At 29.7% G+C, this 22,942-nt stretch overlaps 1 protein-coding gene across 1 annotated transcript; it reads left to right on the top strand.

Moving 5' to 3' along the window:
- Positions 1-9,115: 9,115 nt before the first annotated feature.
- LOC144438679 (uncharacterized) lies at positions 9,116-13,218 on the top strand. Its single transcript, XM_078127821.1, has 2 exons — positions 9,116-9,233; positions 11,717-13,218. Exons 1-2 carry the CDS (start codon positions 9,116-9,118, stop codon positions 13,216-13,218), a joined length of 1,620 nt encoding a protein of 539 aa, XP_077983947.1.
- Positions 13,219-22,942: the final 9,724 nt, after the last annotated feature.

Here is a 22,942-nt window from a genome sequence, read left to right as displayed (position 1 = left end):
TAAAACATACTACTAAATTTCCATATCTATCTTGAAATATACGTCTGTTCCTAGTATCTTGTATTAATTTAAGAACCCAGTATTCATTCAAAAATCTAGCCTCTTGATTGTCCTCTGAGTCTGGAAATAGACCTACGAATTCAATACGTTTAAAAAAAAAAATTTCGACTTCTTTACAAAAGGATAAAATGATTTGATAAAGGGATGTATCTTTCAATTTTACCCCTGTATTTACAATTAATATGTGCATATTTTTCTTTCTGAAGTTATCCCATTCCAGCTCTACATTAAAACCAAGGACGTCTTTGTACTTATTTAAAAATTTGGTTATATTATGTTCTCCAAACATGTTATCCTATAAATTATATTATATTATTTTTTGAATATTTTCAATCGGTTCCCAAGAATTGAATTTATTGTCATATCCTAACCATTTTACCAATGCGTATTCATGACCTTTGATTTTTGTCTTACGTAATATTTTTTCAACTTTATATTCTTTGGTCATATCAAGTGATAATTCTTGCTCATAAAACGTGCCTTCAATGTCTTCACCCGATAGGTCCTCCAGAGTGTAAACAATAACAGGACCAAAGATAATTTGTTTGATTTTGAAAAGTTCACGTGTGTAGTTTGGTAGATATCCTTTGACAAACACGTTCTTGTATTTGGAAATTCTCACAGTATCACCAATATTAAACTTAGGAGTTCCGTAAACAGTGAGATAAGCACCGTATAAATTGTACCAAACGATGTTTTCATTCTTTGATAATGATGCTTCCTTCAGAGTCATGTGGATTGAATTGTGATAACTATTATTGTTATAACCGTCCACTAAACGATCTAGTACGTCAATCCATTGTCTAGTCTGTCTATCAGTAAAATATTTATACATACGTGATTTAAGTGTCCTGTTGAAGCGCTCAACAACTGATGCTTATTTATCGGATCGTGTACTAAACCACTCAATTTCATGGTTTTCAAAAAGGTCTTTAACATGCTTATTGTAGAATTCCTGACCTTCGTCAAATTGAATTTTATTCGATTAACGGTCTTTGAAAATTAACTCAAAGGAGTCAGCCATTTCAATACCACGTTTTGATTTGAGCGGTATCGCCCAGGCATACTTCGATAACACATCGATAACAGTCAGGATGTAACGATACCACTGGTTCCCTCGGTAATTATTCATCTCCACAATGTCAGCTTGCCACTGATCATCAATTCCATAAACAATTACTTTGCGGTAAGGGAACTTCTTAATTGCTGGTTTGTGCATAGTGTAAACTTCTTGTTGTTCCAACGATTGTTTCAATTCCTTATATTTTATTTTTTATTGTCTTTTATGATTTTATGCCACAATTTTGTGATGCCGCTGTATGCTAAATCAGAATTGTAATACAAGTCTCGCAGATACTGATCCATATTAGTAAGGTGGTAAATTATATAAAGTAAAATATTATATTTTACTATATTTCCATTTCTGATTCCTTATCTGAATAACCATTCAGTTTGTAATACTTCAAGTAACGCTCCCAAGGGGGAGTGTAATTGGCAGCTTTCTGCATTTCAAGAGACTTCATGAATACTTCTTGGATAAATTCTTGGGGTGTTTCAGAATATACATTTGCCTGCGTGCACGTTAATAATTCCTTGAAATGTTGATATTGTAACTTCAAAATGATACTTTGTCTGTTAGCTTTAGGTTTTAGTTGACAACTGTAATGACTATTGGAATAGCAGCTAATGCACTGACAAAAACTGGTATTACGGGAACTGAAGCTAGTGCACCAGCTCCTGAAACAATCCCACTAGTAATGAGTATCGCTTTATTAACACGACTTAACAATTTGTAGGAGTGTCTATATGCACTACATAATCAATCAAATCCTGTATTGTTTTAATATTTTGGTCAATCATTTTGTTCAAGTTTTTTGGTTCGGGTTTTATGTAAGTGAGATATCTCTAAGCGTATCACTTATATATGTATATATATATTTTTTAATAAGGTTTGATAATCAAATTGGAATGAAAAGTTATTTTTGAATAACGACGATCAAAGACATTAAAACTAATAGTGACTTTAACCCTTTTTGCAGTATGAAATAACCGAGACACAGATGCTGGTATAATTTGTTTGTTTAAAACGAATGTTGAATGAGATATTTTAATTTTATCATCGAATTTTATATTAAAATTAACTATTAATCTCTCGTTAATATCCTTAAAAATACCACCGGAGTCTATAAAATGTTGAATGTGATAAGTTCCTGGGTGAATAAAGTAATCATTTCTATCACTATCAAATTTTACTTTATCCGTGTTTATTATGAGAAAATTCATTTTTTTATGATCTAATTCAATTATTGCAATTTCTTCTGTTATTATAGGTTTTGGAGGTAGTATAGGTTTTAGTTTAAACATATTATTTTCATATTTAACACCTGTGATTGGTTTCATAGATTTAAAATTCCTAAGATCATTGAGAGATAAGTTTAATGATTTATTCATTGTGTATATTAAATACTAAAATATTTTAGATAAGAAGTTATTTTTGATAGTGAATTAAAAGAATCATTTAAATAAATATTTTAAAATATATTATTATAAATATATACTATGAGATATAATTGTGATACTTGCGGTAAGTCAGCGCCTGAATTCAAATGTGAAAAATGCAACAAGCATTTTAAACATAGGCATAATTTTATTGAACATGAAAACATAAAACATTCTTGCGAGAATAAAAAATGTGAATATCCTGATGCATGTCCAATATGTGATCGTGTTTTTACTGAGTTCACATGTGATAAATGCGGGTTTGCATATAAATATGAGTGTCATTTAAAAATACATCTTAACAGAGGTACACCTTGCGTTAAAGAACCTAAAAGATATTTCAGTGAATGTGGTTTAGAATTAAGTAGTTATTTTACATTGTATAGACATATAAAGAAAAGTTGTAAATTACAAAAAACCAATTGAATAAATAATTATTATAAAAAATATGAATAAAAATATATATCTTATTTATATAATATGGATAAGATTCGGAATCCACTCACCAACCAAATGATAAAAGTTGGTGGGCGTGTGTACAATAAGCTTATACGGAATGGTGATCTACAACCTATTCTTAACACAACACCTCCGAGGAAAGAGAATATTTTAGATTGGCTGGTGCCTGATAATCTTCCTCGACCATTAACAGAAGAATACATTATTAATCCTATCACTAAACGTATGGTTAAAATAGGTAATGATACATATCAAACTCTTATTAACAGAGGTTACAGTCATGTAGGTGGTGTTATAATACCACCCAAATATCATGAACTTGAAAGAGCTTTTAAAGGATATGTGAAATCATATGAAATTGATATAACTGAAAATGAACCTCATAAACAATTCACTGAAAATAAATTGTTAATAAAGAAAATATTAAAACAAACTTTACAAGATATAGATGGAATAAAAGCGATATTAACCTTGAAGATAAAATTTGTTAAAAGTGGTAAAGCCATGGAAGAAATAACAAGTGATGGTTATTTTAATAGTAGTCCTTTACAAATAATAAATACTGACCAAATAGAAGAACAAGTGAATGCAAGTTTTGAAAGAATAATTGAACATATTGCCAAATGGCTATGTGAAGGATCTGGTTGGCAAATACAAGCACTTCTTAATTTTTATATAAATATTGCGAGATATAATCCTTTACAAGGTAAATCATATATCAAATTACCAAAAGAACTACAACATCCAAAGAAAGGTCTCGTTAATATACAAAATAATGATGATGAATGTTTTAGATGGTGTCATTTAGCATATAAATTTCCAGTCAGAATTAATAAAAATAGACCAACTCGATACAGTCAACATATTAACCATTTAGATTATAAAGGAATAACATTCCCATTTACTATAAAACAAATTCCGAAAATTGAAAACCAACATAAAATATCTATTTCTGCATTTGGTTATAAAAATAAAAAAACATATCCAATTTATGTTAGTAAACAAACTTGTGAAGATCATCTTGACTTACTACTAATAACTCGGGGTGATAAAAGGCATTATGTTTGGATCAAAAATTTTAATCGATTCATGCATGGTATAACCAATCATAAAGAAAGAAAGCATTTCTGTAGATATTGTTTACAACATTTTACAACTGCAGAGATTTTAAATCAACACATTCCTATTTGTTTTGAAATAAATGGGACACAAGCTATACGAATGTCAACTGAAGAGAATAATGGTGCTATCATTTAAAAATTACCCAAAACAATTAAATGCACCATTTGTTATTTATGCAGATTTCGAACCTATAACTCAAAAAGTGAATACCTGTCATCCTAATGAAAACACAATATTAATTCACACACCATTATCAAAAACATGAAGTATGTAGTTTTGGTTATAAACTTGTCTGTTGTTATGATGACACATTCAGTAAAGAAAGTGTTATTTATAGAGGACCAAATGCATCCAGGATATTTATGGAAATGATGTTATCAGAAGTTGACTATTGTAATGATATAAAACAACAACATTTTAACAAACCTTTGTGTATGAGTAAAAATGATGAAACATGTTTCCAAAACGCAACACAATGTCATATTTGTGAAAAATTATATGAAGAAAATGACATACGAGTTCGTGATCACTGTCACATTACTGGTAAATATCGTGGTTCAGCACATGTAAAATGTAATATCGAATTTCAAGTAACGAAAAAAATACCTGTCGTATTCCACAATTTAAAAGGATATGACAGTCATTTCATTGTTCAAACTCTTGAAATGTTTGAGGAAAAAATTAATATTATTCCACATTCTATGGAAAAGTTCATGGCTATAATGGTTGGTACCCACTTAGTTTTCATAGATAGCTTAAATTTCTTAAATGCTTCATTAGAAAAACTATTAAGTAACACAAGAGATTTCAAATACACAAAACAGGAATTCCCAAATAGCTTAAAACTATTAACAAGGAAGGGTGTATATCCCTATGACTATATGGATTCCATTGAAAAATTCATTGATGTTAATCTTCCACTAAAGGAAAAATTCTATTCCATTTTAAATGACGCTGGTATAACCGATGAAGACTATGAACATGCACAAAATATTTGGAAGCATTTTCATATGCAAACGATGGGTGATTATCATGATCTATATCTTAAAACCGATGTATTTTTATTAACTGATGTATTTGAAAATTTCCGAAAGACATGTAATGTATACTATAACCTTGATCCCTGTCATTATTTCAGTGCTCCTGGATTATCCTGGGATGCGTGCCTAAAAATGACTTCCATTAAACTCGAATTATTAACGGATATAGATATGCATCTCTTTATAGAAAAAGGTCTACGTGGAGGTATCTCTTATATATCCGCTGGTCATGTAAAGGCAAACATACATGAAAGACTATGATCCAACTCAGGAAGAAAAGTACATCATGTATTTAGATGCAAATAATTTATATGGTTGGGCAATGACTCAATCTTTACCAACACATGGATTTAAATGGTTTGATTTAGATTCGCTTGATTTAAGTAAATACACCAACGAAAGTGAACATGGATTAATCCTTGAAGTTGATCTTGAATATCCTAATGAGTTGCACAATCTTCATAATGATTATCCTTTAGCACCTGAGAAATTATGTATTACTGAAGATATGTTATCTCCGCATAATAAAAAGATACATGATCTATTTAATATCAAATGTGGAAATATAGAGAAATTAACTACAACTCTGAGACCTAAAAAGAATTATATACTTCATTTTCAAAACTTAAAACAATATTTATCACTTGGTTTAAAAGTCACTAAAATTCATAGAGCCATTGAGTTTAACCAATCGAAATGAATGTCGCAATATATTTTATTTAACACGGAAAAAAGAAAGAAAGCAAGAAATGCCTTCGAAAAAGATTTCTTCAAACTAATGAATAATTCTGTCTTTGGACGTACCGTGATGACTGTACGTAAACATCGTAGTATAACATTATGTATAACAGAAAAACAAATCAAGAAATTAGTATCTAAACCAACGTTTGCCATGCAAAAAAATATAACCGAAAGTCTAGTAGCAGGAGAAAACAAAAAAGAACGATTAACCCTAAATCAACCCTTATATGTTGGGATGAGTATTCTTGATTTGTCTAAAAGTTTAATGTACGATTTTCATTATAATTATATAAAAGAAAGATATGGATCACGAGCTAAATTATTATTCACAGACACAAATTCATTAATGTATGAAATTCAAACCAATGTCTCTTATAAAGATAAAGACCTATTTGATAATAGTGACTATTCATCAAAAAGCCCATGTTTCTTTGATTATAACAAGAAAGTAATTGGTAAATTCAAAGATGAATGTGCGGGTGTATCAATGATTGAATTTATTGGGCTTCGAAGTAAAATGTACTCTTACATAACAGAGTCTGCTTCCGCACGTAAAGCAAAAGGTATAAAAAAGTTAGTTATAAAAAAGAATATAACTCATGAAGAATATAAGACAGTACTTTTTGAAAATTTACAAATGAAACATTCCATGAATACTATACGATCGATAAATCATCCGATTGGTAGTTACAAAATCAATAAAACTTCTTTAAGTTGTTTCAATGATAAATGTTATGTTCTTGATCGTCGTAACACGTTAGCATATGGTCATGTTAATTTAAGTTGATTTATGTAAGCTCGAGTTGAAACGAAATTGGATAACCATTAAAATCTATTAGTTCTTTATTTTGATTAGTTATTCAAATTCGAAGACTAGTTATATTCATTTTTTTAATGGGTACTGGAACATTAGCAGGAAATGAATAAGTGACAGCTTCTCCTATTTCACCCCGGTCCTGTAGTGTTAAAATTTGTAAATAATTAGACCTTTTACCATTGATGTAATTAGTAGGTGTATCTATAATATCACAGTAGACTACATATTCAGTCACAGGAAGAAAATCTGCTTTGTTTGGACTAATACTCGATGAAATATATTCTTTCTCTTTAAAACCAAGTATGCTCGCAAAATTCTTAGGTCTTGAAAAGTCTACTTTAACATTATCACTGAGTACCATCTGTGTTTTTCCTGTTGGTAAAATTCTCTTAAAATTAATTAATTTCGTTCTACCAATCGCTTGTGATAATGTATCTACATTGTAATTACCTGATTCTACTTTTTTAATTGACGTTTTATTGTTAGCAGTAAAAGCAATTTCATTGTTTTCTTTCGTAATATTATACCAGGAATTATATAGTTTACACTCCAACAGTCGTATCTGTTTATAACCAGTCAGCGTTTCTGTAAAAATGATAGTGATATCATTAGATTCTTTGTTTATATACAACTTCATTGTTTTTTTGTTTGTATGTATATTTATATATATTTATTATATACTTAGTATAATATGCCATCAAATTTTGGATTAGGTATGATAGCACCACAAGGATATGCACTTAATGATCTCAAAGATGTTAACACACCCACAACGTATTTAATCGAACGCAATAATAATAAAGATTTCATCTTAAAATGGAAAAATAATTCTAAATCATTTAATTTAGAACCAGTGGCAGTTCAATCACATGAGCATACAAACAATTTAGTAGATCTAAATGATATAGATGAGACAATCGAAGAATATAAAGTAATAAAACATCATGTACCATTTGGCTTTGCATATAGCAACAGAGATAATAAGTTCTATACTTTTGAATTACCACGAGATTTTGTTGAATTGATTGAAAAACCATTAACTATTGATCATGGTTTAACTGACCGAGTTCCTTATGTGTTGGTTTATAATGACAATAATAAGACATTTAGTTTAGCTGATATCAGACACTATTTACCAGAAACAGATCCTAGACTAGACCTTCTGAACTCAAAGCTGCATTTAAAATTGGATGACGGAAGATACTATTACAATAGTGAAAGAAAATAATATTTTTCGTAGAATTATAAATTCAGGGGAATGGTATTGTAGTTATAACGTTCAAGAAGGAAATGTTAACTTATTTTATGATACACAGCTTAAAATATTGGGTTTGAAACCTGACGGCGAGGCTAAATTAAATTTGTTAACTGCTAATGAAGCGATGGCGGAAGATATAAAGAAAGTAACCAGTGGTACCATTGTTATTAAATGTATTAAATTAAATACTGAGCGTGAATATGATACTCTTTTGGATGGACTTTCAATATCATGTGAACAACGTACATTATTAAGTATTAAATTTCATATTGAAAACGAACTTATCAATGTTACTATTACAAAAAATAAAGTGTTAGCTAAAATAACACAAGCAAAGTTCATAGATATCAAAACAATAACTTTGAAATGTATGATTCTTATAGATTTTAAAATATTTTAATATTAGGCTTATTTTATAGGTATATTGTTTTAACTATAAAACGACAAGACTATGATTTGTTGTCTAACTTGAGTCTGACAAAAATAAGAGAGAATAAAAAAATGAGTTGATACACTTAATAAAAGATTAGAGATATAACATTTTCAATTTAACAAACAAAATATTAATAGTATACAAACACAATGGCACATAAATTTAATATATCAAATCTAGCAAAACCAACAAGTTGTATTCCAACTCAAGAACAATTTAACATAGCAGTACAAAAACAATCTGTTAAAAAATGGAGGGATTTACCAGTACATGAAATATATAAAGTAACTGAAGTAAAAACAATTAATAGTAAATTTAATATAAGTTATATAGGTAAAATCGAAAATGATAATTGTAAAGTTTATTATTATTTACCATCCCGTATTGATAAAGATTTAGAATTATATCAGTTCCATTTTATATAAGATCAGAAGGTCTTCAAAAATCTGAAAAAACAGGTCAACAATATTTTAAATATAGTTGTGCTAATATTTAAACAAGTTATGATTAATTAAAAATTGATAAAAAAAAAACTCAGTTGATTTTGTATATTTTGTTTGTTCTAATTTTATATTGGTTTATTTTGTTTACTCAAGAAGTTTAAGTGAGAATAAAAACTTAATAAAAGGTTAGAGATATAATATTTTCAATTTAAACAAACAAAATATTAATGGTATATATACACAATGACACAAATGGCAGATGAAATGTCTGAGCAAATGAGTATCGAAGAATTGGAGAGTATCGAAGATAAAGATCCTGAAGAATTGGAGGCAATAAACCAAATACTTAATGAATTGGCAGGTGTTTTACCTCATCCTGATTACTTTAAAAAATCTACTAAGAGAATTAATAAAACAACTAAAGCATTTAAAAATTTAATCAATCAAATAAATAATAACATATTAACTAATGAACAATTTGATATTGCGTTAGTAGTATAGAAAAGGAGAAAGCCAGGCCACTTCTATTTTAATCTATTATATAGCCAAATAAAGTCTTGTTCTTATATTAATTAATTTATTAATATATCTATATAATCTATTAAAAGGCAAAATAAATCTTATACATAAAAATTGGTTAAAAAATGACTAAATTTGTTATAGTTATTATAAGTAAATTAAACGCTTAGTGGCCTCATTGTTAAACCTTAGTGGCCTCACTGCTACTCATGCTGTTATGAGTCAGCAAATCGCATACAGTAGTAAAATGTATCTGTCTAATTGAATATGTACATGCCGCCTCTTGGCTAGGTTAATGCACTTAACATGTTACAACATGTCACAAAAATATTTCACTCGTTACATACTGTTTCCAGGTCAGATTACAATGATTACCAAGGTTAGGATGTCCAATTAGAGAGATAATAATATATAATTATGTATATACATACATGACCATTAAATTCGAAATGTCAAACTACTGTTCTGGATTTTGGATTTGTCTTATACGAGAGAATTGCCTCACTTGTGGTAGGTCGGCACCAGAATTCAAATGTGTCAAGTGTAATAAACGCTTTAGACATAAACATAATTTTTTAAAACATTTAAATATAAAACATTCCTGTGAGACTAGAAAACGTGAATATCCTAATGAATGTTTAACATGCAAACGTGTTTTTCCTGAGTTTACTTGCGATAAATGTGGATTTGCATATAAATATAAATGTCATTTAAAGATACATTTAAAGAGAAGTACACCTTGCATTAAACAACTTAAGAGAGATTATATTTGTGAATGTGGTGAAGAAATTAGGTAGTTATTCTTCGTTATATATACATAAAAAATAAAAGTTGTAAGTTTAACAAGTTTTCAATGTTTATAAGATTTACAAGTTAAGAAGAAAAAAGCAATTGAACTAATAAATTTATATATGAATATTAAAATCTTTTGATTATACAATATGACAAAGATTTTGAACCCACGCACTAAGCGAATGATAACAGTTGGCGGACGTGTATACAATAAGCTTTTACAGAATGGCGATTTACAGCATTTACCTAGGATTTATATGACAAAGATTTTGAACCCACTCACTAAGCGAATGATAACAGTTGGTGGACGTGTATATAATAAACTTATACGGAATGGCAATCTACAACCATTGCCTGAGAATATCTTAGATTGGTCGGTACCTAGTGGTCTCCCCCGACCATTAACGGAACAATATATCATTAATCCTATTACCAAACGTATGATTAAAATAGGAAATGATGCATATCAAACTCTTATTAATAAAGGCTATCGTCATGTTAGTGGTGTTTTAATACCACCAAAATATCATGAACTTGAGAGAGCTTTTAGAGGCTACGTGAGGTCATATGAAATTGATATTACTGCGAATGAACCTCATACCCAATTAATTGAAAATAAATATTTAATAAAAGAACTTTTAAAACAAAATTTAGAAGATCAAGGTGGAATAAAAGCAATATTAACTTTGAATATAAAATTTGCTAAATACAACTTAAATGTAAACAATATGGATACAGAGATAACAAATAATGGTTATTTTAATAGTAGTCCATTAGTAATTACAAATACTGATCAAATAGACGAACAAATGAGTGTAAGTTTCGAAAGAATTCTTGAACATATCGCTAAATGGTTACGTGAGGGTTCGGGTTGGCATATAAAAACACTTCTTAATTTTTATGTAAATATTATAAAATACGAACCTTTACAAGGTAACTCGTATATAAAATTACCAAAAGAACTACAAAATGCAATGAAAGGCCTCATTAACATTCAAAATAATGACCACGAGTGTTTTAGATGGTGCCATTTAGCGTATAAGTTTCCAGTCGAAAATCATAAATATAGGCCATCGAGATACAGTCAACATATCGACGATTTAGATTATAAAGGAATAACATTCCCAGTAACAATAAAACAAATACCTAAAATCGAAAAACAAAATAATATATCGATTTCCGTATTTGGTTATAGTCACAATCAACAAGCATATCCAATTTACGTTAGTAAACAAACTAGTGAAGATCATCTTGATTTACTACTAATAACTCGTGGTGATAATCAAAAACATTATGTTTGGATCAAAGACTTTAATCGGTTCATGCATGGTATAACAAACCATAATGGAATAAAACATTTTTGTAGATATTGTTTGCAGCATTTTTCAACCATAGAGATTTTAAATCTGCATATTCCCATTTGTTTTGAAATAAACAAGACGCAGGCTATACGATTGCCAACCGAAGAAAATAAATGGTTATCATTTAAAAATTACCCAAAACAATTAAATGCACCATTTGTTATTTACGCAGATTTTGAATCTATAACCGAAAAAGTGAATACTACTAACAATAATACGGTATTTACGCAACATTACCAAAAGCATGAAGTATGTAGTTTCGGTTATAAACTAGTCTGTTGTTACGATGACACATTTAGTAAAAAAAGTGTTATTTACAGAGGATCAGATGCTTCCAAGAAATTTATGGAAAAGATGCTATCGGAAGTTGATTATTGTAATAATATTAAACAACAACACTTTAACAAACCTCTGCGTATGAGTAAAAATGATGAAAACTGTTTCCAAAAAGCGACGCAATGTCATATTTGTGAAACATCATACGAGAAAGATTGTACACGAGTCCGTGATCATTGCCATATTACCGGTAAATACCGTGGTTCAGCGCATGAATCTTGTAATATCAATTTTCAAGTAACGAAGAAAATACCCGTTATATTCCACAATTTAAAAGGATATGACAGTCATTTCATCGTACAAACCCTTGAAAATGTTAATGAAAAGATTAATATTATTCCACATTCTATGGAAAAGTTTATGGCTATAATGGTTGGTACTAATTTAGTCTTCATAGATAGTTTAAATTTCTTGAATGCTTCATTAGAAAAACTCGTCAGTAACACGAGTGATTTTAAATACACAGAACAGGAATTCCCCAATAGTTTAAAATTATTAACGAGAAAGGGTGTGTATCCTTATGATTATATGGATTCCATCAAAAAATTCGATGATGTTAATCTTCCACTAAAGGAAACATTTTATTCTATTCTAAATGAGACTGGTATTACTGATGAAGATTATAAACATGCGCAAGATATATGGAAGCATTTTAATATGCAAACAATGGGTGATTACCTTGACTTATATCTTAAAACTGATGTACTTTTATTAACGGACATATTTGAAAATTTCCGAAAGACATGCAATCTATACTATAACCTCGATCCCTGTCATTACTTCAGTGCTCCAGGATTATCTTGGGATGCCTGCTTAAAAATGACTAAAATTAATCTCGAACTATTAACGGATATAGATATGCATCTCTTTATTGAAAAAGGTCTTCGTGGTGGTATCTCTTATATATCCGCTGGTCATGCAAAGGCAAACAATCCATACATGAAAGACCATGACCCAACCCAGGAATCAAAATACATTATGTATTTAGATGCAAATAATTTATATGGTTGGGCAATGGTTCAATCTTTACCAACGGATGGTTTTAAATGGGTTGATGTAGATTCGCTTGACTGTGACTTTTTAAGTAAGTACACCAATGAAAGTGACCATGGATTAATTCTTGAAGTTGATCTTGAATATCCTAGCGAGTTGCATGATCTCCACAATGATTATCCTTTAGCACCTGAGAGATTATGTGTTACTGAAGACATGTTATCGCCACATAATAAAAAGATACGTGACTTATTTAATATCAAATGCGGAAATATAGAGAAATTAACTACAACTTTGAAACCAAAAAGGAATTACGTACTTCATTTCCAAAACTTAAAACAATAGTTATCACTCGGTTTAAAAGTCACTAAAATTCACAGAGCTATTGAGTTTAACCAATCAAAATGGATGTCACAATACATTTTATTTAACACGGAAAAAAGAAAGAAAGCTAAAAATGTCTTCGAAAAAGATTTCTTCAAACTAATGAACAACTCTGTATTTGGACGAACCATGATGAATGTACGTAAGCATCGTAATATAAAATTATGTACAACAGAAAAACAAATCAAAAAATTAGTATCTAAACCAACGTTTGTTACGCAAAAAATTATAACTAACTGTTGAAAACAAAAAGGAAAGATTAACCTTAAACCAACCTTTATATGTTGGGATGAGTATTCTTGATTTGTCCAAAACTTTAATGTATGACTTTCATTACAACTATATCAAAGAAAAATATGGTTCATTAGCAAAGTTGTTATTCACAGATACCGACTCATTAATGTACGAAATTAAAGCTGTTGATCCCTATAAAGATTTCTATCAAGACAAAGACCTGTTCGATAATAGTGATTACTCAACTGAGAGTCCATACTATTTTGATTTTGATAAAAAAGTAATCGGTAAAATGAAAGATGAATGTGCCGGTTTACCAATCACTGAATTTATTGGACTTCGAAGTAAAATGTACTCTTATATCACCGAAACTTCATCAACTCAAAAAGCAAAAGGTATGAAAAAGATAGTTGTTAAAAAGAATATTACTCATGAGGAATATAAGACTGTCCTTTTTGAAAATTTACAAATGAAACATTCCATGAACACTATTCGATCAATAAATCACCAGATTGGTAGTTATACAATCAATAAGACTTCTCTAAGTTGCTTCAATGATAAACGTTATGTTCTCGATCATTGTAACACGTTAGCATATGGTCACATTGATTTAGGTAAACGTTAGTAACTATACTAGTAATGGTAAGTAACTGTTAGTAACGTTAGTAACCTTTAAATTAGCTCGAGTTGAAATGAAATTGGCCGACCATTAAAATCTATTGGTTTCTCATTTTGATCAGTTAACCAAATTCGAAGATTAGATATATGCATTTGATTGATGGGTACTGGAGTATTATCGGGAAATGAATAAGTGGTAGGTTTTCCTATTTCACCCTGGTCCTCTACAGTTAAAATTTGTAAATAATCAGACCTTTTCCCATTGATGTAATTAGTAGGTGTATCTATAATATCACAATAGACTACGTATTCAGTCACAGAAAGAACATCTGCTTGGTTTGGACTAATACCTGATGAACTATATTCTTTCTCTTCAAAACCAAGTAATTTTGCAAGATTCTTTGGCTTTGAAAAGTCTACTTTAACGTTATCACCGAGTACCATCTGTGTTTTTCCCGTTGGTAAAATTCTCTTAAAATTAATCAATTGTGATCTATCAATCGCTTGCGATAATGTTTCTACATTGTAATTACCCTGTTCTACTTTTTTAACTGATCGTTTAAGGTTAGCGGTAAAAGCAATTTCATTGTTTTCTTTCGTAATATTATACCAGGAATTATATAGTTTACACTCTAATAATCGTATCTGTTTATAACCAATCAGTGTTTCTGTAAAATTGATAGTAATATCATTAGATTTTCCATTTATATACAACTTCATTGTTTTGTAATAGTATAATATAATATAATATAATATATATATAGTTATACTATTTTTAGATACTATATTTACATACTATAATATGCCATCATCACCATCAATTTTTGGACTAGGTGAGATAACACTTCAAGGACTTGGACTTGATAATCTCAGAGATCTTAATGTGTCGAATTTATCAGGACGACATAATAATAAAGGTTTTGTTTTAAGATGGAAAAATGAACTTCAATCATTTAATTTAGAACAAGCTGCAGTTCAATCACACGAACATACCAATAATTTAGCAGACTTAAATGATGTAGATGATACAATCGAAGAATATAAAGTATCAAAATATCATATACCATTTGGTTTTGCGTATAGCAACAGAGCTGCTACGTTCTATACTTTTGATTTACCACGAGATTATGTTGAAATGCTTGAAAAGCCATTAACTATTGATCATGGTTTAACTGACCGAGTTCCTTATGTGTCAGTTTATAATAACAATGATAAAACATTTAGTTTAGCTGATATCAGACATTATTTACCGGAACCAGATCCTAGACTAGACCTGTTGAATCCTAAGTTGCATTTTAAATTGGATGCTATAAGAACAATAGTGACGGCAAAGAATACTTTTCAAAAAATTATTAATTCAGATTTAGGGGAATGGTATTGTAGTTATAACATTGATGAAGGAACTATTAACATATTTTATGATGCGCAGTTTAATGTACACGGTTTTAAACCTATTGATGTGGCTAAATTAAAATTAAGTGCTCTTACTGATGCGATGATGAATAATATAAAGAAAGTAACCAGTGGTACCATTATTGTTAAATGTATTAAATTAAATACTGAGGGTGAATACGATACTTTCTTAGATGGATTTTCAATAAAATGTGACCGACGTATATTATTAATAATTAAAATTCAGATTGAAAACGAGAATATTAACGTTACTTTTACTGAAAATAAAGCGTCATCTAAATTAGCGGAAGCATTACAGGCAAATGAAGTGTTATATGCAATAACACAAGGGTTAAAGGTTTTAGATATTAAAACAATAACTTTAAAACGTATGATTCTTATAGATTTTAAAGTATTTTAAATTAGTATTTAATATAGATTAATAAAAAATGAATAAATTTATTAACTTATCTCTCAAAGATCTTAGGGATTTTAAACCTATGAAAATAATCCAAGGTGTTAAATATCAGATAGAATATGAAAATAATATGTTTAAATTAAAGCCGATTCCACCACCAAAGCCTAAAATATCGGAGCCAGAGATTGCGATAATTGAATTTGTTCGTAAACAAATTGTTAAGGTAACAGTAAGAGAATATTCTCATGTAATAAACACGAATAAAGTAACTTTTGATAGTGATAGAAATTCTTACTTTTTAGACTCTGGTTATATTCTCCCTCAGTTGGAGTTTAAAGAAAAAAATGAGAGAGCAATAGTTATTTTTTATATAAAAATTGATGATGAAAAAAAAAAATCTCATTTAACATACGTTATAAACAAACAAATTTTACCAACATCTTTGTTTCGGTTATTTCATACTGACAAAAAAGTTAAAATTAGTATTAATTTTACGGTCTTCGATCGCGGTTATTCAAAAATAACTTATCGTTCCACTTTGGTTATCAAACCTCTAAAAAATAATATTTTTAAATATATAGTATAATTTAAGTGATACCATAAAATGATTGATCAAAATATTAAAACGATACAAGACCTAGTCGATTATCTTACACGAGTATGTAGTGCATATAGACGTTCTTATAAATTATTAAGTCGTGTTAATAAAGGAATACTTATTACTAGTGGAATTATTTCAGGAGTTGGTGCATTAGCTGCTGTTCCAGCGATTCCAGTTTTTATTAGTTTATTAGCAGCTGTTCCAATAGTTGTTACAGTTGTCAACCAAAACTTAAAATTATCGGATAAAGTATCACGATTAAAAGTACAATATAAGAATTTCAAAGAATTACTAACATATACGCAAGCAAATATTTACTCTGAAACACCTCAGGAATTTATTCGAGAAGTATTTATGAAGTCTCTCGAAATGCAAAAAGCTGCCAATTATACTCCACCTTTGGAACGTTATTTAAAGTATTATAAAATGAATGGTTATTCAGATGTTGAAAAATCAGATACGAAGTCAATGAAATAATCAAAAATAGTTAAATAATGTTTACTGTATGTATACTATACTATGGATCAGTATTTGCGAGACTTGTATTATAATTCTGATTTAGCATATAGCGGCATCACAAAATTGTGGCGTAAAATCAAAGAAGACATGAAACAAAGTTTTTTTAAAAAAATTAAGTATAAGGAATTGAAACAATGGTTGGAAGAACAAGAAGTTTACACTATGCATAAACCAGCGATTAAAAAGTTCCCTTACCGCAAAGTAATTGTTTCTGGAATCGATGACCAGTGGCAAGCTGAAATTGTAGATATGCCCAATGACCAGGGGTATCGTTACATCCTGACTGTTATCGATGTGTTATCTAAGTATGCCTGGGCGATACCACTCAAGTCAAAACGTGGTATTGAAATGGCTGACTCCTTTGAGTTAATTTTTAAAGACCGTGAACCGAATAAAATACAGTTTGATGAAGGACGGGAATTTTACAATAAAAATGTTAAAAATCTCTTTGAAAATCGTGAAATTGAGTGGTTTAGTACACGGTCAGATAAAAAGGCATCGGTTGTCGAGCGTTTTAACAGGACACTTAAATCACGTATGTATAAATATTTTACTGATAAACAAACTAGAAATTGGATCAATGTACTAGATCGATTAGTGGATGGTTATAACAATACCTACCACAATTCAATCCACATGACTCCGAAGGAAGCATCATTACCGAGGAATGAAAATATCGTTTGGTATAATTTATACGGCGCTTATCTCACTGTTGAATATGGAACTCCGAAGTTTAATATCGGTGATACCGTGAGAATTTCCAAATACAAGAAGGTGTTTGCCAAAGGATATCTACCAAACTACACACATGAACTTTTCAAAATCAAACAAATTATCTTTGGTCCCGTTATTGTTTACACTCTGGAAGATTTATCGGGTGAAGACATTGACGGCACGTTTTATGAGCAAGAATTATCTATTGATAATATAGCCACTAAGGAATCGAAACATCAACCGAAGCAATATAAAATTGAAAAAATATTATGTAAGAAAAAAATCAAAGGCCATGAATACGCATTGGTAAAATGGTTAGGATATGGCGATAAATTCAATTCTTGGGAACCGATTGAAAATATCATAAATATTTAAAAAATTAAAATAATATAATGTATAGTACATTATAAAATGTTTGGAGAACATAATATAACTAAATTTTTAAACAAATACAAAGACGTCCTCGGTTTTAATATAGAGCTAGAATGGGACAACTTGAGAAGGAAAAATATGCATGTATTAATTGTAAATACAGGGGTAAAATTGAAAGATACAGCTCTTTATCAGATTATTTTATTCTTTTGTAAAGAAGTCGAAAAAAAGAATTTTTTTAAACGTATTGAATTCGTAGGTTTATTTCCAGAACCAGAGGACAATCAAGAGGCTAAATTTTTAAATGAATACTGGGTTCTTAAATTAATACAAGATACTAGGAACAGACGTATATTTCAAGATAATTATGGAAATTTATTAGTATGTTTTATATAATTGTATATAAACCCTTTAATATACATGTACCTGAAAAAATGTGGACATTAGGATTACCAGTAACGAGAGTGAACGGAGTGAAAACAAAACTAAAACAGCCGCCTTCAGCAGACACAGCAGTGTCAACATCATTGGAGTCGCAGCATTCGCTTAACTATCCAAAACCATTTACTTTGCGAGCGTTAGCACAAGGCGCAGCAAATACTAACAGTTTACACAGTTTACACTATGCACTACATCAACCATTTGATAGTATAATGTCTATGGATATACGAAACCCTCGATAAACTAATAATTCTTTTCAAACGCAATGGAGTTACTATAGTTTCATTAGCAACAGCACTCGGTTTAGTCATAACTACCATAGCTATTGCATTAGGTATAGCTAAATCACCACCCGTTGGTAGTAGTGGTAGCGGAAGCGGTAGCAGCGGTAGTAGTGGTGGTCCAGTCAAAGCAGTTATTAAACGTGTTGCGGATGTATTAAAATGGTTAGGTAATAAAGCAGCTATGGCACTGCCGGGTATTATCGGTACTATCGTGTCACTCGTTTTAAAAACAGCGGGACAAGTTGTAGGATTTATAGCTGAACATGTATGGTTGTTGGCAACTGCAATAGCAGTATACCTTTATGAACGGATTTTAACTAAACGAGCCAAAACAAATAAATAAATAAATGAAATGAAATGAAATGAAAAAAATAAATGAAATAAATTACTAATATTTTTTTGTATTTTAGTATAATAAAGTATAATATATAGTATAATATAGTATAGAAAAAATGCCTTACAATAGAGAACTACAAGGTGACTACTCAAAATTGAACGCACTCGGTAGTAAAGGAGAACGAACTCATCACGTTGTAACGTATAATCCAAATCGTGCAAAACCCGGTGAAGTTTTATATATCAGATGTCCAAAATTAGAAGACACTGTTGTTCTAACGGGTAAATTCAATCTCGTTTTTGATCTTAAACTAAACGGTCATCCTAAGAACTTCGTTGTTCAAAACCTGTCTGCTAACATCATCAGTCGATTAGTTTTAAAATTCGAAGGGGAAATCTTAATGGATTTAACAAACTACAATTTAATACAAACATATAAAGATCTATATTCAGATAGAACAAATAAAACGCTGTATGGAATTCAGTCAGAAAATCTCCGAAAATTGAGAAGCGATAATATCGATGGCACTTCATAAGGCATACGGTAAAAAATATGCGATCGATCTCGCGAAATTGCATCCTATAATGAATGGTCATGGAGCCGTATATCCTTCGAGCTTAGGAAGTCATATCGAATGGGAGATTACTCTCGTTCCCGTTAATAAAATCCTAGTAAGTGAAGACACGGATAAGTGGGATTATACTTTAATAAACATCCAACTTGAATATGAAACGATAAGAGATTCAAAATTAGCTATGGAAATTAAGGGTTATTATAACAGCGGTAAAAGTTTTCTTTACGAACATATTCAACATTTCAGAACAATTAACTTCACTGGTACGAATACAATTATTAACGAGAACATTAATGTACCACGTAGAAGCTTGAAAGGAATTTTTGTATTATTCAGTAAACCACAGCTACAAAATGAATTAGATACCGAATTATTCTTTAATCCTAGTATTAATTCTGTTGCAATAACGATAGAAGGTATCGCAAATAAAGTGTATGCACAGGGATTATCTCCCAGAAAATTTTGGGAAGAAACCAGACGTTATTTCATGTCATCCGAGTTCTGTTGCGATAAGCTAGAGGAAATAACTGAGGAAAACTTTCTGTTAAATAAATATGGTTTGTTTATTGATTTCAGAAGTTTTAAGGATAATAGGTATCATGGTAGTGGTCTGAAAGTCATGAATACAAAAGATGGGGTTCAACTGGAAATTCAACGAGAATCCACATCCACAAACCCGCAAGCAAAAATAACTGCAAATATTTTCATTATAAGTGATGCTATGCTTAAAATTCAAGAATCTAAATTAAAATCTATTATTTATTAACATTATTAACATTATTAACATTATTAACATTATTGATAGTATAGAATAACTCTAAAATGATCTGGCTTGACCCTCCTTTCAATATGCTTATTAGTGCACCGACATGTTCGGGTAAAACAGAGTTCATTATGGAACTATTACAAACGTATTATAAAAACGTATTCGATTATATAATCATAATCCGTCCAACGTTCATAAACAATAAAGCTTACGATAAAAAATGTATTTACAAAGACTCGGACATTATTATAATGACTCCCAACATAGAAAAAATAAATGAAAGTATTGAACGCGTGTATGAGTGTTATAAAAATACAAAAAGTCTAATCATATTAGATGACTGCGCTTTCACGAAGGATGTCAAATCTCGTGTCAATATTTCAACTAAGTTAGCATTTTCAGCTCGTCATGATAATATTAGCGTATGAGTACTTACGCAACAATTTACGAGTATCGCTAAGACATTTCGAGAAAACATCGGTATGCTCGTTCTGTATTACACACCGAGTAAAAATGATGTGAAAGAAATAATTGAAAACTATGGAATGGAATTAAATAAGGAAGAAATTAATGAATTTATAAAAAAATTAAAATATACTCCTTATAGTAAATTGGTATTTCGTTTAAGACAACCTTATAATATAGATTTAATATAAATATAGTATAGATTTAGTATAATTAATCTGATATAGTTAGTATAATATGTCATTAACATGTCATTGCTGTTAATCAATGATGTTACCAATATTTGTTGGTTATTTATTGCATTAGTTATCATCTACTTTTTTTACAAAATAAATATATTATTTATATTATTATATGGTTACTATAACAAAATGGAACAGACATTGTCAGAGCTCACTATTTTACAGCCGACAGCACCGGTAACAGCAACATCGGAGCCACAGGTGTCTCCAATAGTTAAGTACAGAGAAAGATTACTTTGTATCATTGCTGCTGGACAATCAAAAGCTTTCTTAGGAAAAAATTTCACTCTCGAATATATTGAAAAAGCGAGCGATAAAGAAATTGAAAAATATTATAAGATATATGAAAGCACTTACGATTCTCTCGTAAGTGACAACATTGTAAATGGAGTTTTATTTGGGATTAGTAAAATAGTAGGACTTGTGCTTCCAGTACAAAATGTGAATAAATTAAGTGACGACTTGAAAAATAATTTTCTCGTTACAAATCAATTCAAACAACTTACTGGAAAGTTAGCATACAGTTATGGTCCTCTTTTGGCATTGACAAGTGGTGGTCTCACTATTTTAAATAATATTAACTTTGTAACACACACTGTTCACACATGTCCCAAGAAAAGTGACTTGACTGAAAAGAATGACTTGAATAGTCAAATTGAAAAAAATGACTTGAATGACTTTAATAATTTGAGTCAACTTGATCAAGAACTTGTTAAAGAACTTGATCAAGAACATGAACAAGAACTTGATCAAGATATTGAAAACAACTTGAAAATTGACTTGATTAAAAATAAAATAAAGTATAAAGTAATTCAAAAATACTTGAAAATACTTGAAAAGGCTTGAAAAGGTAAATATTTTAAATATTTTGTATTATATAGTTATTATATATATATATATATATATATATATATATATATATATATATATATATATATATATATATATATATATATATATATATATATATTAGTGTAAAAATGAGTGATACAGAAAGTGTAACACAACCCAAAGTAAAAACTCAAGTAAAAACACAAGTAGAGGCTGTTACTACAAACAGTAAAACTAAAAGTCCGGGAAGAGTTGCATGGGGAAAAAAATTATCAGTAATTTCAGCTGAAACAAAAAAACAAAAACAAAAATTAAAAATGAAAGACATGATAGTCGATAACGTTAAATAATGGGTGCAGCTGTTGCGATGATAGTTGGTGGAGCTATTTTAAATGCAACTGCCTTTGTTGGGGGTAGTTATGTAGCTAAGGCAGCTTCAGGCGGCGACGATATGAAAGAAGAACATGAAAAAGAATTAAAGAGACATGATTTAGCTTTGGAGAATTTCAACAAAGATGGAGAGGTATGGTTGGAACATAGGCAGAAAGTATTAGATTTTATAGCGAAACAAAAAAATTTAGATGTTCATGCGAGACAAATCTGGTTCTGACTGATCAAAACTTAAATTTATATCTTGAATTTCATCCAGAGAGTACACAGAGTACACTCACAAGTCTTAACAGTCTTGACAGTCTAGAAAATGAACCCGAATTTAGGGACTATTACCAACCTTCTGATGATATGAAGTTATATCAATACATTTATTTAGCTGGTGGTGGAATATTATTAGTTTACCTAATAAAAAAATATAATATACATGTAATATAATATAATAAACTAATAAACTAATAAACTAACTATACAATGGAATGTCAAT

This window comes from Glandiceps talaboti, chromosome 8 (genome assembly GCF_964340395.1).
Source record: "Glandiceps talaboti chromosome 8, keGlaTala1.1, whole genome shotgun sequence".
NCBI classification, from domain to species: domain Eukaryota; kingdom Metazoa; phylum Hemichordata; class Enteropneusta; family Spengelidae; genus Glandiceps; species Glandiceps talaboti.
Note: the sequence above shows the minus strand (reverse complement) of the source record. Positions and strands in the feature narration are given on the sequence as shown.